The sequence below is a fragment of the Limulus polyphemus genome, unplaced genomic scaffold, assembly GCF_000517525.1.
Source record: "Limulus polyphemus unplaced genomic scaffold, Limulus_polyphemus-2.1.2 Scaffold653, whole genome shotgun sequence".
NCBI lineage: Eukaryota > Metazoa > Arthropoda > Merostomata > Xiphosura > Limulidae > Limulus > Limulus polyphemus.
In genome coordinates this window covers 439,949-455,757 of record NW_013666263.1, presented here as the reverse complement: position 1 = coordinate 455,757, position 15,809 = coordinate 439,949, and the positions used below count along the sequence as shown (strand labels likewise).

At 32.7% G+C, this 15,809-nt stretch overlaps 1 protein-coding gene across 8 annotated transcripts in view; it reads left to right on the top strand.

Moving 5' to 3' along the window:
• Positions 1-15,809, top strand: part of LOC106459727 (H(+)/Cl(-) exchange transporter 3-like) — a 91,813-nt gene that overhangs the window by 10,261 nt on the left and 65,743 nt on the right. For 4 of the 8 annotated variants that reach the window (XR_002610617.1, XM_022386255.1, XM_022386254.1 and 1 more), the window contains exon 3: positions 3,360-3,464. The exons of the other annotated variants lie outside the window; for them this stretch is intronic. Coding sequence is in view for 3 of the 4 variants with exons in the window: in XM_022386255.1 (XP_022241963.1) it covers positions 3,360-3,464 (105 nt within the window). In the remaining variant the exon portion in view is untranslated. The remainder of the gene's footprint in view (positions 1-3,359; positions 3,465-15,809) is intronic. 8 annotated transcript variants of the gene reach the window in all.

Genomic DNA, 15,809 nt, shown 5'->3' with positions numbered 1-15,809 from the left:
TATATATATATATATATGAGCATACCAGTATATTTCTGAAGTTCCCCATGTTAAATGGTTACAATTCAAGGACCTATCATTAGCATTTTATACCCAAATTTTGAATGAATAAGCAGATAATGCAACATATTTTGAAAAAGATATTGTATATAAATTTTTTCATTTTATTGGAGTCGAGAAACGTTTCCAACCATGAAGCTATAATGATATAGCAGAAATTGCAGTTTTCGATAGCCTAGGAAAATAATTTTAAATATTTTAGTAATGAGTTTTTAAGCATTTTTCCTTCTATCAGAAAATAAGAATATTATTTGGCAATTTTTACAGTGTAAAATTACATAGGACTATAAATGTATTGGTGTAATGTGTACCAATGTAATGGCTTAAATTACATACTTCATAGTTTGTACAATATTCTCTAAAAACATAATAACAAGAGCTATTTATCTTTTAATTTGCTAGAAAAATTTAATTTGTGACTTGTTTTAATTGTAATTATTTTAATTAGACATGAGAAAAGTGATGTTTTTGGTTTTTGACAGATACCTAGCAATGAATTTCAGTTCATGTATTCTGTTTGTAATGTACATGTACATTCAAGAAATATGAGATGTTGTAAAAAAGTAGCAACTCTGTACTTGATAATTTTGGTCCAGTCTGTTACATATATGTGTACCTGTATGTCAAGGTTAAGATTTACAGTATTAACTCTTTCTGCACAGGCTCTGTCCCAGGGACCAACCTCGTAACCATTTTGTGCTTGTTATAATTTTCATGATATAACTTTTAAATTAGTAAGTGAATGTTAATGAAATTTTTCAGATCATCAATAAACATTACAATCTTAAGGTTTGTAAAGCAGTGTTTTTCTCATGCCTTTTTTTTTCTTTTCACATGTTGCCTATCTATCATGCAAAGTAATTTTCATTTTAAGATTAAAAATACTTTTATGCATCAGAAAATTTTCTAATTTCATATGCAAAATCTTTATAATCTCCAGATAGTTATCAAACATTTCTTAAGAAAAAACTTTATATTTTATCTGATATTTTCAGTAATTAATCTCTGTACAGATTTGGTAGATCTCACAACCACCAAAAAAAATTTGGAAATAAATATAAATTATGCCTCTTTCATTCTAGAATGAACACAAATTATAACTCGAAAACATAAATGTTTAGACTAAGTAGCTTAAATCTCATAACATTATACAATTGTATATATTTATTATTTTTATTATATTGACCTTTCAGCCATGCCTGGCTAACAATACAGAAGTTACAATGATACGGCACACGTGCACTCATGTTACCGTATCCAATAACATTAAAATGACCTTTGGTCTGTACAAAGTAACTTGTCTTGACTGTGTTTTAGTAGACTAGTATTTTGTAAAATACAGTCGCATTTCAATTATCATACATTATATATGTATATAGATTATTGCTATTTTGAAATAAGTTCATAAACTTATTTTTCTTAAAACATAGACAGTAAATAAAGAAGTAAAGCAAACAATTATCTCTTCTAAGTATAACCTTTGTACTCGGTTGCTGCTTGACGTAGGTTGCTAAGACTTTAAAAATGTTGCACGTGGAGGATATGAAACAAAACAATTTATTTTAGGTTTAATATATATACATTTGAATAACTAAAAAATTATAAGTTGCTACATCAATACCATAGAATTTCACTATAATTTATCAAGCTTAGTAACTAAGATGTATTTTAGTAAAAAAAAAAATATGAAATTTCGAGCAGACTAAAGACACACCCTACCTCCTTGAAATCTTAGTTCAAAAGAAAGAAATGGCATCCTAAGAAAGCCACTAGGGGGACATTCTGAGCTTCCTATTGGTTATTCATGTCATATATAAAAGTAAATGTAAATAAGGGAGTGTTTCCAAAAATGGAAAGAGGTGGGTGGGGTGCCACTGTGTTTGATTTATTACATGAGCAATATCTTAGCAAATGGATAAGACATCCTAATTTTATATTCTAGCTTGTCAGTATCGGTAATTTGAATTTCTAATTCATATGAAACTATAGACTTAGTATTTTGACTTCACAAACACCTAATTTGAACAAGTCCTGCATTTAACATACCACGTGACACACAAAAATTGATGTTTATCTGTGTTTTTTTAATATTTACTTTTAAATTAATGTATAATACTAAAATTTGAATTATAATCTACAGTTTGATACCAAACTTATCTTATTGACATAAATTCATAAAATAGTAGTTCAATAAAATTTTGAATGTGAGTCAACAAACAAGATGACATGGCCTTTCACTGTGACCCATCTCGAAAGGGTTAAACACATGCATGTATGCATACTTAAGTCAAGATTTGTTGGACTAATTTTTTTTTTTCAGTTACATTTAAATTCTTATATGAGATTTTTAAAATTCTTGGAATCACAAAAAAAAAATGTAGAATTTTGGACTGGAAAAAATAAGGATGCTAATTTATATTGAAATATTTGATGTTTGAATGAGTATTATTTGCACAATTACCATTAATAGCTCTGAAAACATTTATTTTCATCACTTATCATAGCTGTCAGAATAATGTTATTTCTATCTTTTAGTGTCATCCTTCCTTAGTTTTGGTAGATATACTGCACACACAACCATAGAAATGGCTTACTTCTTGTTTAATAGATAATACTACTTGGTTTCTCCTACAGTATATTTTAACTTATATATAAAACTCTGTATATTTATAGTCCATCCTTATCATTGCCTCAATATTATTATAATGGTGCCAAGTATTTGTTTCATTTGATGTAAAGAGAATTAAAAATTTCGGTTGATGCATTAAATCTGACATAAATAGGCTGGAAAGTGAAACAAGTCCATTATTCAACCAAAAGAACTTTATGGTTAATATATAATTCATAAGATTTTTTAATTAATATTAAATTGGTCATAATGTGCCATTTACATAATTTTTGAAGTTAGAAATACATATCACAGAATATGATGTAGTTTGTAGTTATTAGGCATCACAGCAATTATAGTATTATAATTATACATTAATTTAAATTAAAATTAAATTATTAAGATTTTTTTTCCATTGAGATTTTCTCATTCTTGGGGAAAGATAAGACTCAAGCCTTTAGGGACATGAAAATTTACTTGCATATGTTTTCTGTAATACACTCACTTTCTTTAATTCATCATAAAAGTTTTCTTTTATTGTAGTTTTGTTTAAAACCTGCATTATTTGCATGGACTAGTTATATTTTTTCTCTTTCTTTCCATCCTATTATTTGTCTGAAGTAGCAGAAGTCTGTCAACAGCATGATGACAATTTACTTCAGATATGGGTTTCTTTTTTTTTCTTCCCTAGGTGAGAGATTCCTGTTTACTAACCCTCAATATTATCGGCCTTCTGATGTATTTACATATATCTCCCCTTCTGACCGTGAATGCATTGAGCGAGATAGGCTTACAGGTAAAAATCTAGAGGCTATCTCATTAACCATTTTCCTTTTTTCATTGCCTTAACATCCTTGCTTAAATGCTTAGTTGATTAACATCTCTTTAATGTTTGCTATTTTAATTAGCTTCTGTTTTCTTTACTTGATGGTTCCTCTTGCTTTATATTTTGTTTACTCTTTAGTATACTTGCAGCACCAAGTTATATTTGACATGTACCTTGAACCCTTTTTTCATTTTGAAGAGCATTCATACTGGAATGACATTCAATAACATTTTCAGCAATGTTTTGTAATATTATGTACCAGTGTACTATAGCTGTTTTAACTTATTCAAATATATATATATTAAGTACTGAAGAGATTAATTTATAGCTATTACTTGCTATAATATGCTTATATAAAAATATTATGCTGGTAGAATGACTCTTTTCACAGTGCTACATATATAAAAATTGGTAGCTGTGGAAACTAATTTGAAGTTTAAGTGCACTAACACTTTCATAATACTTCCTAAGTATGTTGCTTATTTTATGTGAAAAACTGTCTACATTAATAATATTTTGAGCATTGCATATGATGCATAAACTGTATCATAAATAAATGGTCTATCTAGCTATTCATCTATCCAAAAAAAGCTTTCAGTTTATTTTGTTGAAGTTATAATTGAAAATGTTCTACTCCAAAAAATCACTACAATCAACAGAGAAAGATGGAATGGTAATTAAACAAAGTTGTAAAAACATGCAACTGCAATTTTCCTCACTTCTCCTTCTTTGGTATCACTCATGGATGGCTAAATACATGTTTTTATAGGTGTAGTATCATTAGATAAACTTTAACTCACATGCAGTTATTAAAATTGTGAAACAGGATGTTCAGAGGAAATGTATGTAAAATATGATTTCATCAGACTCAACAAAAATGTAAAGTAACTGTCATCACAGCTGACTGGTTATTTAATGAAGAAAATATTATTTACTATTAGCAAAAGCACCCGGCTTTGCTCAGGTTAGTAGGTTGATAGTGTGTGTATTCTGAACCCATTTTAGCATAAAAGTATAACTATATACTTTGTTGCTAAGCAACATAACATAAAAGCCATTGTTGGAATGCAAAAATGCACTAGCTTTTCTATATATTAAAAGTTGTTACATAAGGAACCTCTTCTTTTCTATGTGTTTTTTTGCTAGCTTGCCTCATAAGAAAAGATGCACGCACACATGTGGATAAGTAATATCAACAACATCTGATATTTTTTCTGCTATAATATATGACAATGAAATTTACATTGTGGTATACATGCCTAAAAGAGGACCCAGTGTGTTTTTGAAACTGTATAGATGTTCTAAGTTCTAGGTCCAAAAATAAATAACTCGAGTCATACCTTTTGGTTATATATTTTTTATTTCTTTGGTCACAATTTAGTATATTTACTTAGCAAACAGAAATAATATTGGTATTATTACCCAGGTGCAAACCCTCAGGGTACACTTTGTATGGGTGCAAAATTTCAGGTTTCTACGCTCTTACCCTTGGAGATATGGTGGTCACATATTCTTTTCTATGTGGTTTTTCCCTACCTTGCCTCATGAAAAGATACATACACATGTGGATAAGTAACAATATCCAGGTGCACACCCTCGAGATCCACTTAGTATGTGTGCAAAATTTCAGGTTTCTAGGTTCTTTCCTCTTGGAGTTATGGCAGTCACACACAGCCCCACAAGGATGCCCTTTCATTATTATAGATGTTAAACAATAAGGTAGCACTTAATGGTCTTCTAACAGTGCTTGTTTCTGGTTTGAAGAGCAACTGGCAAACCACTACAACTCAGGACTAACATCAGAATACAATCTGCTCTAAATGAGAACAGTGGCAATTCTGATCTGTACAAGAATAATGGCAGTTTTGATGTGAATCATTAACTTTGCTTAAAACTCTATTCAAGCTCTGCTAATACATCTAAGAAGATTGGTTTCACTCTTACAGAAATGAAAATGACCTTTCACATGCACTTATTTTTGCATATGTTCAGTACAGCAGATGTTGTGACAACAGAGGAAATGATTTATCTGCATACTGGCAACATACAGAAGCAGACATCTGCTCTAGCCATGACCATGTGTGGCAGCCTAAGGAAGAGATCAGTGTGATTCACAGCTGGGTATAGGCTGTTCACATAGAACTCCTAACTGACCACATACACTCTCTTATGAAGTTTTGAAAACATTATCTGAATATCTCTATATAAAGATATGTTAATATTCTGAGTCAGGAAAATTACAGCTATAATATTTGCTTATCCTGGGTTTCAAATGTACTATATAATGCCTGCATTTCACATATAGAATACTACCCAACCCAAATAAAGTGGCAAACCAAATTGCATTGTGACAAGTAAGTCTTATGACCAAGACTTTTCATAAAATCCACAAAACTATTAATATGTAGCTGTCAAGTTGCAAAATTGATTGCTGTTTTTTAAGGGGAAAAAGGAGCTTTCTATGAAATGTTGCTTCTGATTGGTCAGAACTTGCACAAGAAGCCAGTTACTATTTTTCACATGGTTGAATCCTTGTTTACACACACAGCTTTATGTGATGTTGCACATAATGTAGACACTAGTAGATGAACTTTTACAGCAGATTTTTTTTCACTAAGTTGAAGAAGAACCACAATGTTTTGAAAAATATCACAATGTGCTGAATTTTTTGAAGAAAACTCTTAGAAATGGAAGTAAGTATTATCAAGTAAAAGTAGAAAATCAATAATAAATTTGACCTGATAGTTTGATTCATAAACATGCAATGTATATATGTTTTATGCTACCAATACCTTTTTAAGGGTGTGTGTAGATATCCAGAAAAAGGAGCAATGAAAACAATTGAAAAGTACAAGTGAATGTTTGAAAAGCATGATGTCATAAGTGTTCTTACGACACTCCTTCTTGACTGTCTGCTTCTCCTTGACTTGTTAATTCATCCCCTGTTTCTGACTTTTTTTTTTCTCCTTCTCCAAATTTTTTGCCTATATTGAACATACTTTATCGCAACTTCACTCTGGTGCATGCATGCATCATCCTGCTTTCCCAGTTGCCACATGTCTTGGCTTAACATCAGGCTATATTTCCTTTCTTGGACAACCACACTCTGGAGTTTCTTCTTTAGGCTTGGGGGTCATATACTCTCTTTTCTGTTCAACTTTTTCTGGTCATACCCTCACTACCTTGTTGTGTTACTTTTCCTCCCTTTCAAAGCATTTTCCCATGCTCCTGTGAGGTTTTTGGTGGATACTCATTCTCTCTGACTTGTTTGCATTGTTGCTAGAATTTGTTGGGGAGGAACACTTCTTTTGCAAGTACATTTGCCTCCCTTTTATCTGAGGAAACTTTCTCTGTCTCCTTTCCTCTGCCACCATTTTTTTGATGGAATACCTTATTCTCTGCCATCATGAGTTGAAGCCATGTATCAACATTCTTTCTTGTCCTCCCTTGTCTCTCATCTTTCCATAGCTCTTTCTTTTCCCATTATAATCTCCTTTCCTTCTACAACTTCTCCTTTTCCTGTCCCTTCCGTCTGTTCCTTTGCTTTCATCTGCTCTTTTTCTGTGCATAGTTCTTGGCACTGATGATCTCAGAGCCAGTAAGGGCCTGTTTTGCTTAATTTGCTGATCTAGGGCTTAGGTTTGTGGGTGACTGCTTCATGCTACAATTTTTTTGGAGGGTCTTACTCTTTATTTTTCCTCTATTGCTTCATGTTCCCCTTCCATGGGTTCAGGTATCTTGCTGGCATCTTTGAGTGACAGTTTCAGACACGTTGGCCAAGGATGCTATTGAACAGATTTCCTATCATTCTCCAGGATTTCACTCCATCCCACCAGGACTGCTACATACATATTCTTATCTTTCTTTGGGAGGTGGCATGTTTTGGTTGGTGGGTTAGGCTGGAGAGGTCTCATCTCACACCCACTTAGTATCTGGTTCACTTGTGTGTGTTCTTCATTTCCCATTTCTGTGGAGCTCAGCCTTCTCCACTTTGCTCCCAGGCCATGGTGAGTTTGGTTTCTAAAGTGCTATCCTTTCCTTATCTTCCTGTGTGGGAGTTTCTCTCTCTCTTGGGGTACTTTGGATTCACGAGCCTGATGCAGGTTCTGGACTGTTTGTTTTTTCTGCCTGATCTAGCAATGCTTCTATTCTTTATGGATGAAGAGTGTACCCTGTTATAGACAAGGTTCAGTCTCCTATGGATATACCCCTATACTGTTGCATGGTATATGGTGTCACATACCATGAGTACCCTTTGAGCATTTTCCAAAGGGGGCTCATCGTAAATTTTGCACCAGTCTCTCAAACTTCAAGGTGGAATTCTAATTGTTTTTGAGCACAGGTTACATATTATATTGGAAGTTAACATTTTTTAACTGAAAATATATTTCCAATTCATACTCGACTCTTTCCACCCTACTGTGGGTCCATCTTCTTTTCTTTCCTAATCTCAGAGTGATGATTGAATAATTAGTATAGAGGGAGTCAGCTGTGTTAGGAGGGTGTGTCACACTCCTATTGGTAGAGGGTTGTTGCAGGCTCATTTGCATGAAACAATGTTGCAATATCACGAGAGTTTAGGTGGTAGTCTCAATGCTAGTGGCAAGGAAAGTAAGTTTGCATATAGAGGGTAGCACTGAATTGGGAAGCTTTATGTGAGAGGTTGTGAGTATTTATTGGAAATACATTTTCAGTGTTGGAAAATGTTAATGTTGTGCACAGCCACAAGTGCTAGTTTAGTAACTTTTTTAGTGTATACACTTATCATTACTATTATGAAATGTAAAATGAAAAATTGAGAAGTGAAAACTAAACCATGTTTGCCATAAATAGTCATTTAACATTCATAAACAAAATCTAAAAATTATCCAAATTGTAACATAATTGTAGATGAATGACTGAAAAATTTACATGGCAATGCTAGAGATTTATTCTGTATTGTATAAAAACAAGACAAAACAAACTATAAATGAAACAACTAACAAATGAAAAGTAATATTAATTGGAGCATATTCACAACAATTTCAAACACTAGTTGGTAATTATGTTGGAAAATAAAGCTTCAACATCAAAACTTGACATTTTTTCTTTTTTTAGGTCAGTGATTTTAATTTTGTTCACAATATCTACACTGTTTTGGATGTTGATGATGAGATTTTTCCAACAACTATGGATAGATGTCCTGCTAACCATTTAGATAATGGATATGTGAAAGAACCCATGTTATAAATTATATGTCTCTTTATGTGTTTTAGGCAAACTGTACATGTAAGGTAAGGAAGGATTAATACATTTTAACTTTAAAATATCTAGGTAATCAGCAAGAATTGTACGTAGTTGTCCATTAAAGTCAGACACATTCTTAAGTAAGGGATTGGAGCTTAATTTTTCATAAACATACCCATCCATAAGGAGTTCTTTTAACTTTCTCTCATAAAAAAAGATAATTATTTGGTTCATTTTGTCTGACTTTATGATTACAATATCATTATTTAACTTCAATTTCCTCATCTCTTCAGAAAGACAGTGGGGGAAGGATGAGTTTTCACTTTTATTATTATTATATAATGCACTAGTTATGCAATTTGTTAAAAGGTTCATATCTTCACTGTTGTCCTTGGCTGACTTAACAATGTTTGATTTCCAAAATATACATACCTTTGCTGACACTAATAGCTATTTCTCGATCTTCATCTTTGCCATCTAACATAGTGTTCACTTGCTCCAGTCTTTATATACCACACTTGACTGCACTTGGCAATATCTAATTTGCGAAACTTTACGCCGGTCCTCACACGCCATCTGGACTCAATTCTGGATGGTGATATCTTATTACAATATTTCTAATGAACTGCTACTCATGGACTATCATGAGTAAAGCTAAAGGGGATTTTACCAGTCCCTGCTGATCTTAGAGCTGAATCAGTTGAATCAGTTTGCTTTTCAAAATTAGGAAACATAGTTCACCTGTTGCACTGTCTCCAGAGACCTGTTCCTCAGCACTTCCCAACGCTTATGTCCTCCCCCTTACTTCTACTAGTGGAGCTCAGGAGTCCTTACCACATCTAGTTCCCAGTTGCTGGAGTAGTGAACTGAGGATTATCCTTCAGAGTGTTGAGTTTTCTCCACTCTCGGAGAAGAGGGTGAAGTTGGGGACACAACTACCTGGGTCCCTGGAAGTTTTTTCCTGGATGTCGGTAGGAGCAGGACCAACCTACGCTGGAGCCTACTCGTAAAAACCAATCTAGATTTGACGCTTAGTTATCCTGTGGGGGTGTGTGCTTGGACCCTCTTATGAACATTGTCAGGTCTTACGTAGTTCATGCAGGGGGTCCACTAACTTCTTGTAAATCCAAACACGACGGGATCCCATCTTTGGTCCTTGGTGGAACAGTGTTCTACATGCTCTCCATAATTCCACGGGTGAGCAGAATTCTCCTTGCTCACTTGGTGGGGGAGTAAAGACAACTGTTTATAAATCCAGACTGGATGAGTTCTGGACTTTGGTGGAGTATGGCATATGATCCTGTCAATTCAGACCTGGATGTTGCCTTTTGGACTCTTCATGTTGATCAGAAGGACTGTCCACTTTGGTGTTGCTTTCATTCGTAAATCCAGTGGTTTGAAATGCATCATTCTGTGGTTACTGGTAGGGATCCTATCACTAATATATATATATATATCTGTGGTCCAACTGCCCTGGCTACCAACGTGGCATATGGGTACCATGACCCCTTAAATTCAACCAGAGTTGTGGAACCTCGGCTGTTTGGTTGGGGCTGGACCATTATACTTGTATAATTTTTCAGTTTTCTGTAGTTCTGAGTAAAGAGCATACCTGTTCTGGATGTAGTGCAGTGTTCTCCACTTTGATACTACTTCTCATGGTACATATTTGTTCTCTGCAGATGCTTTCTGTATGATCTCTGTCCTCACCGGCCCCTCTGCCTTCTCAACGTGGGATTCTAGCTATTAGTGTGAGTGGAGGTATGAATGTTTTAGAAGTTATCATTTTCCTAAACTGAAACATACTTACCTCCTCTGACACTCACTTTCCTTTCCTCCCCACTAAGAGCCGGTGTTAGTGACTGGAATGAGGTGAGTCATGAAAAAGTGATTTTATTGTCTGCATACACTGCTTATATACAGTACCTACATAGAGGGCCGGTGTAAAGTTTTGCAAATTAGATATTGCCAAGGGCAGTCGAGTGAGGTATATAAAGACTGGAGCAAGCGAACACAATGTTAGATGGCAAAGATGAAGATCGAGAAATAGCTATTAGTGTCAGCAGAGATAAGTATGTTTGGAAATACATTTTCAGAAAAACATGATAAACTGTTTTTTGTAATCTTTCTCATTTTGCCTTCAGCAGCTTCATTTCAAAATTCCTGTAGAGTACACCAATGTTACAATGGTGTTTGAAAATATTTTAAAGATATCTTTTTCCTTTGTGGATAACATAGTAATATAAATAACATAGTTTAATTATACCATGCCAATCCTGTGAGAAAGGTTATGTAGGTAAAACTGGAAGAAGTGTTGGCATGAGAGTTTCTGAACATAAAAAAAAGACACAAAATATAGAACCAAAAACAATGCCATTTTTCTTCATATGAGAGATTCTGGCCATCAAATTGATTCAACAAGAATTTTATACAAAATGGGTAACTACATAAAAAGAAGAATTGTCAAAAGTTGCTTAATCAGAAGTCTGCCTAATTTCAACACCTCCCAAGGTCACTTTAAACTTAACAACTTCCTGATCTCCTGTGTCCTTAAGGGAATTCCAATATCAGGGGTCATGTAGGTATTTGTTGACCAGTTTTTTTCCTGCCGGAAGACAACGTGAAACTGAAGAGGACTCACGAATGTGTCAAAACTAGTTTCTCTGATATCAGACTTCTGACAGTTTGTTGAATTTACTGTGGTTTTTTCACTCATTAACAGGTAGTTTGTGACACTTTCTTTGTCACTGAAATTGGGGCTTTTGCAACCATTCAGTGCAAAAGAGGTATATGTGTCATTTTGTAGTCTTGTGGTATATAAGCAAAGCATGCATTTTCTGCCTTTTTATTTTAACGTTATTATTATTACTTTATCTCTTTTCAGTTTATCAGGTATTTTGGTATGTACAAGTTTTCAGATAACATATCATCAAGAAAATCATCAAGTTGCTGTCATTCTAACTACATTTGTTCTTTGTGATTTTGTTGATATAGCATCTGGTCTGCCTATGATAGATATAGCTGTAAAGCTAGAGCTTGTTGTGTATGAATGCAGACAACAATTTCATTCAGTGGTAGATCTTGTAAGTTTATGAATTCTCTGCATTGTATCAAGGACATTTAGAACCTAAATCACATGGTTATTGAAAACAAGAAAGCAACTCAACAAGGAAATGTTTTTAATATTTCAGAGGTAAGTACGTGTTTGAAATTAATATTAATTATAAAAATGTCAAAGTTTAAACAGTTCAGAATGAAACTGGAAGAAAATGACCCATAAATAAGAAGGAAAAATTAAAGATAATCTAGAACAAGTTATGTAAGGAAAAATATACTGAAGGATAAAGCAGCATTCAACAAGAAAGGTACTTAATAGAAGCCTTGGAAGTCTCTGACTAGGTAATATTCATGGTGTAAAGATAATCTAGAACAAGTTATGTAAGGAAAAATATACTGAAGGATAAAGCAGCATTCAACAAGAAAGGTACTTAATAGAAGCCTTGGAAGTCTCTGACTAGGTAATATTCATGGTGTAAAGATAATTTTTCTTAGAAGCATTAACTTTCTCTTTTTAAGAAAATAACTGACTTTCCTGTAGGGCCATGTTTAGCATCCAATCATGCCAAGCCACTTAGTCACCTTAATCCCTTCCATTACTGTAGGTACTACTAAAAACAATTTTTTCTTAATTTTTTTTTTGCATAGTTTACTGTATATCATTTTTAATTAATTTTTCCATTTCTGCTTGTTAGTATCGTTATTCAGGGACAAAGAGGGACATATGTCTCTGAGTATCTCTGCTCTTTCGTTATGTATATCAGATGAGTTATATTTTTTTAGTGTTAATGAGCTTACATAATTTAAGGCAGTTTGGGTAAACTTATAGATGAATTTCAACATTTCTGAATTAAGTACCAAATGTGAGTCCATAAGTTATATAATTTTAATGTATATTTATGGTTCATGAGATTTGTTATGTTTTTTGAATAATCATAATATATGGCTATAAAACTGTTTATTAAGAGGAATTCTAATATTTCAAAACAATAAATATTTTCTTAACATGCTTTTGCAAAATATATTTTAGTCACTAACTCATTATTTGTATAAACAACATGAATGAAAGAAAGAAAAACAAAAATAAGTACATTGAGCAGATCAGTTTTCAGTCTAAAAGTTTTATAATGCAAAATCTCAGTATGTGAATTTGAGATTTCAGTATTAAATTATTCAGTTACAATTTAAAACTTTATGTGTACGATATTTAAAAAATAAAATGGTGTTTTATAACGTGTTGTGTGGTTTTGTTTTCTTGCTCTAATTGTATGTCTCAACATTATAATAAAAAAAACAAGCTAATAGTTAATATAAACCAAATTGAATGTTAGAATAGTGTTACTATGTAATATAGTCATAAAAAACATGTTTCCTTCCCTCAAAGTTTGGGATACATGTATCTTATGCTATTATGGAAATTCCCATCAAAGAATTTCTTATCATTGCTTTTAGGTGTGCATTTACTTCCTGGAAATATAACTTGAGTAGGATATACAAGTAGGATATGTGTAGTTTGGAGATTTTTCTATAGCTATAAAAGTACATGTATGTTGTCTTCATCGGTGCTGCTATTTCTGATTGAAAGTCACTGTTGTAATGAAGTTAGCTACTGCTTTTGGTACTGATAAGTCTTACTTTTTACACTTAGAAATCATAAAGTATCTTGAAACATTAAAATTTAGTGCTAATGCTTCAGATTAATTTGGAGTTCTATAACATTAAGTAGCTAAGCCAAGAAGGCTTTAATATAATTGCAAAATTCATGAAACATTATAAATTTTAAATTGTTGTCTAAGGTTGTAGATTTAATTATGAATTTTTTTAAATTATCTAATCTCTGTATGACGACTTTGGATACAACTGTATTAACTTTTTATTGTTATAAGTTAGTCCCAAATACTTATATTAAGCTAACAATACAAAACAATCTCCATAATAAAAGTATAATAATAAAAAGTTAAATTAAAAAGTAATAAAGTTAGATATTTTAAACAGTCTAACCAATATGTTAATAAAAATAACAATAATGAAATAATATATCTTACTTAGGGAAGACACTAGTTGTTGGCTTCAACTACTGTCTTAGAATTCTTTTTCTTTAAAAAATGTAACTGCATCAGTTTTTTTTTCCATCAGTGTACTTTAGAAGAGATTGGTAAATGAGAAAAATTACTGCAATGCACACTATGGTTTAGGCTGTTGAGTCAAATAGCTGAACTTTGATTCATCTGAGAAGATCATTTTGTGCCACATTGCTTCAATTTGATCAGCATGCTATTTGGCCCAGTTGAGCCTCATCTTCCTCATTTTGTTGGTGAGAAGAGGATTCTTTCTTAGCTGTCTTGCTGAGAGACTGACTGAACTCAGGCAAGAGCAGACAGTGTGCACGGTGACAGTGATCCCTAAAGTTTCTTTCCATGCTCTTTTGAGACCTGTGTATGCCAGTCGATGATACTGCAGGGTCGTGCGTTTTAGAACACCATCATCAACTGCTGTGGAAGCTTTCTTTCTACCACAGCAAATTTTACTATATCTCATCACCCAGCAGCTCATAGAAGACTCATTAAGTTTAATTCTTCTAGCAATTTTCCTTGTTGAAAGTCCCTCTTTACTCAGAAAAACAATCCCTGTTTGTTTGTTTTTTTCAGTGGAGTTAACTCACAACCCTTGGCCATGGTAGCATTATACATACATTGTAGCAGATAAGCTTTTAAGCTGATGCAATACCCAGACAGCCTATAAAGCTGCTGATGTAATAATTAGACAGTATTGCATCATCTATGAAACACATTTGTACATACATGCATTAGGGCTTCAAAATTCATGATGATTTCAAAGAAAAGTGTGAAAAATGCAATTAGGTGATGCAATACATGTACAGAATAGTTTCACAGCTGATATTAACTATATATGAGAGCTTAAACTAATGGAAGGTAAAACCAATGATAGTTATTACACTAAACTGGTTCACTATATTCCAAACAATTTTCAAAGGAATTTATGTGTAGAAATGAAAGTTTTTTGAAAAGGCATGATATTCTAAAACTATAATTGGTAACAAGAATATTATTGAATTTCCTGTAGAATTGAATGGATTTTGTTTTAAAAATGTGTGTTGAGAAAGAGATTTTTCTAGGGTTTATTTGTGGTGGATAAATTTGTTCAGTTGTGTCTAGAAAACTTTGATAATTAAGTATAAGAATATCATCTATATAACTTTAAGTGTGAATGATATGCAAAGCTTTACTGTAGGCTTTCGTACTAAGATTTGTAATGTATAAAAATTCCAATCTGAATAAGTATAAGTTTGCAACTGTTACTCTGAAATTACATTCCATTAGAATTTATTATATCTTTTGGAAGACATGTTGGCCAAATTATACATACATGTTAAGTAGAAAATGCACAATATAATAGAAAGTTCTGTGTTTACTGATACACAGTAGCAACAAACCAGGATTGTTGAAATTGTTGATGAAAGACTAATTTTACCAATAGGAAGACTAGTGTAAAGGTTACTGAATTTTAGCTTCAAAGTCTATACTTTCCTCTTTGCATTCATTGGAATTACCAGTGGTGATTAATGGATTGATACCTATTCTCTCTTTGATATTACAGTATTTTTCTAAATGCCCTTTGATATATTTCATACCATTATCTATAAGAATTGACAAGTCCTTAGTTGTAGCTTTTTTAGCTGTGGCAATAAATCTGTATTTTACGTAGTTTGAGAATCTAAAATAATTTAGTTATTGTGTTGTAAGATTTACCAGAATGTACACCAAAGTCTCATAAAACTGTAATGTGGTTATGTTAATACTTTCTATATTGGTTTTAATGTGTTTGTACATCTTGATACTCAAAGGTTTAATGTTTTTAAATTAAATCCTAGTTTTTGCATGAAATCATAATAATGTTAAAGCTTTATTCTTTTATAAAATTACTGACTTTACAAAGTGTATGCGATTAGCCAGAGCTTTATGGTTTAAGCACAGGTACCACTGACCAGACTTTGTGAGATATTATTGGGTT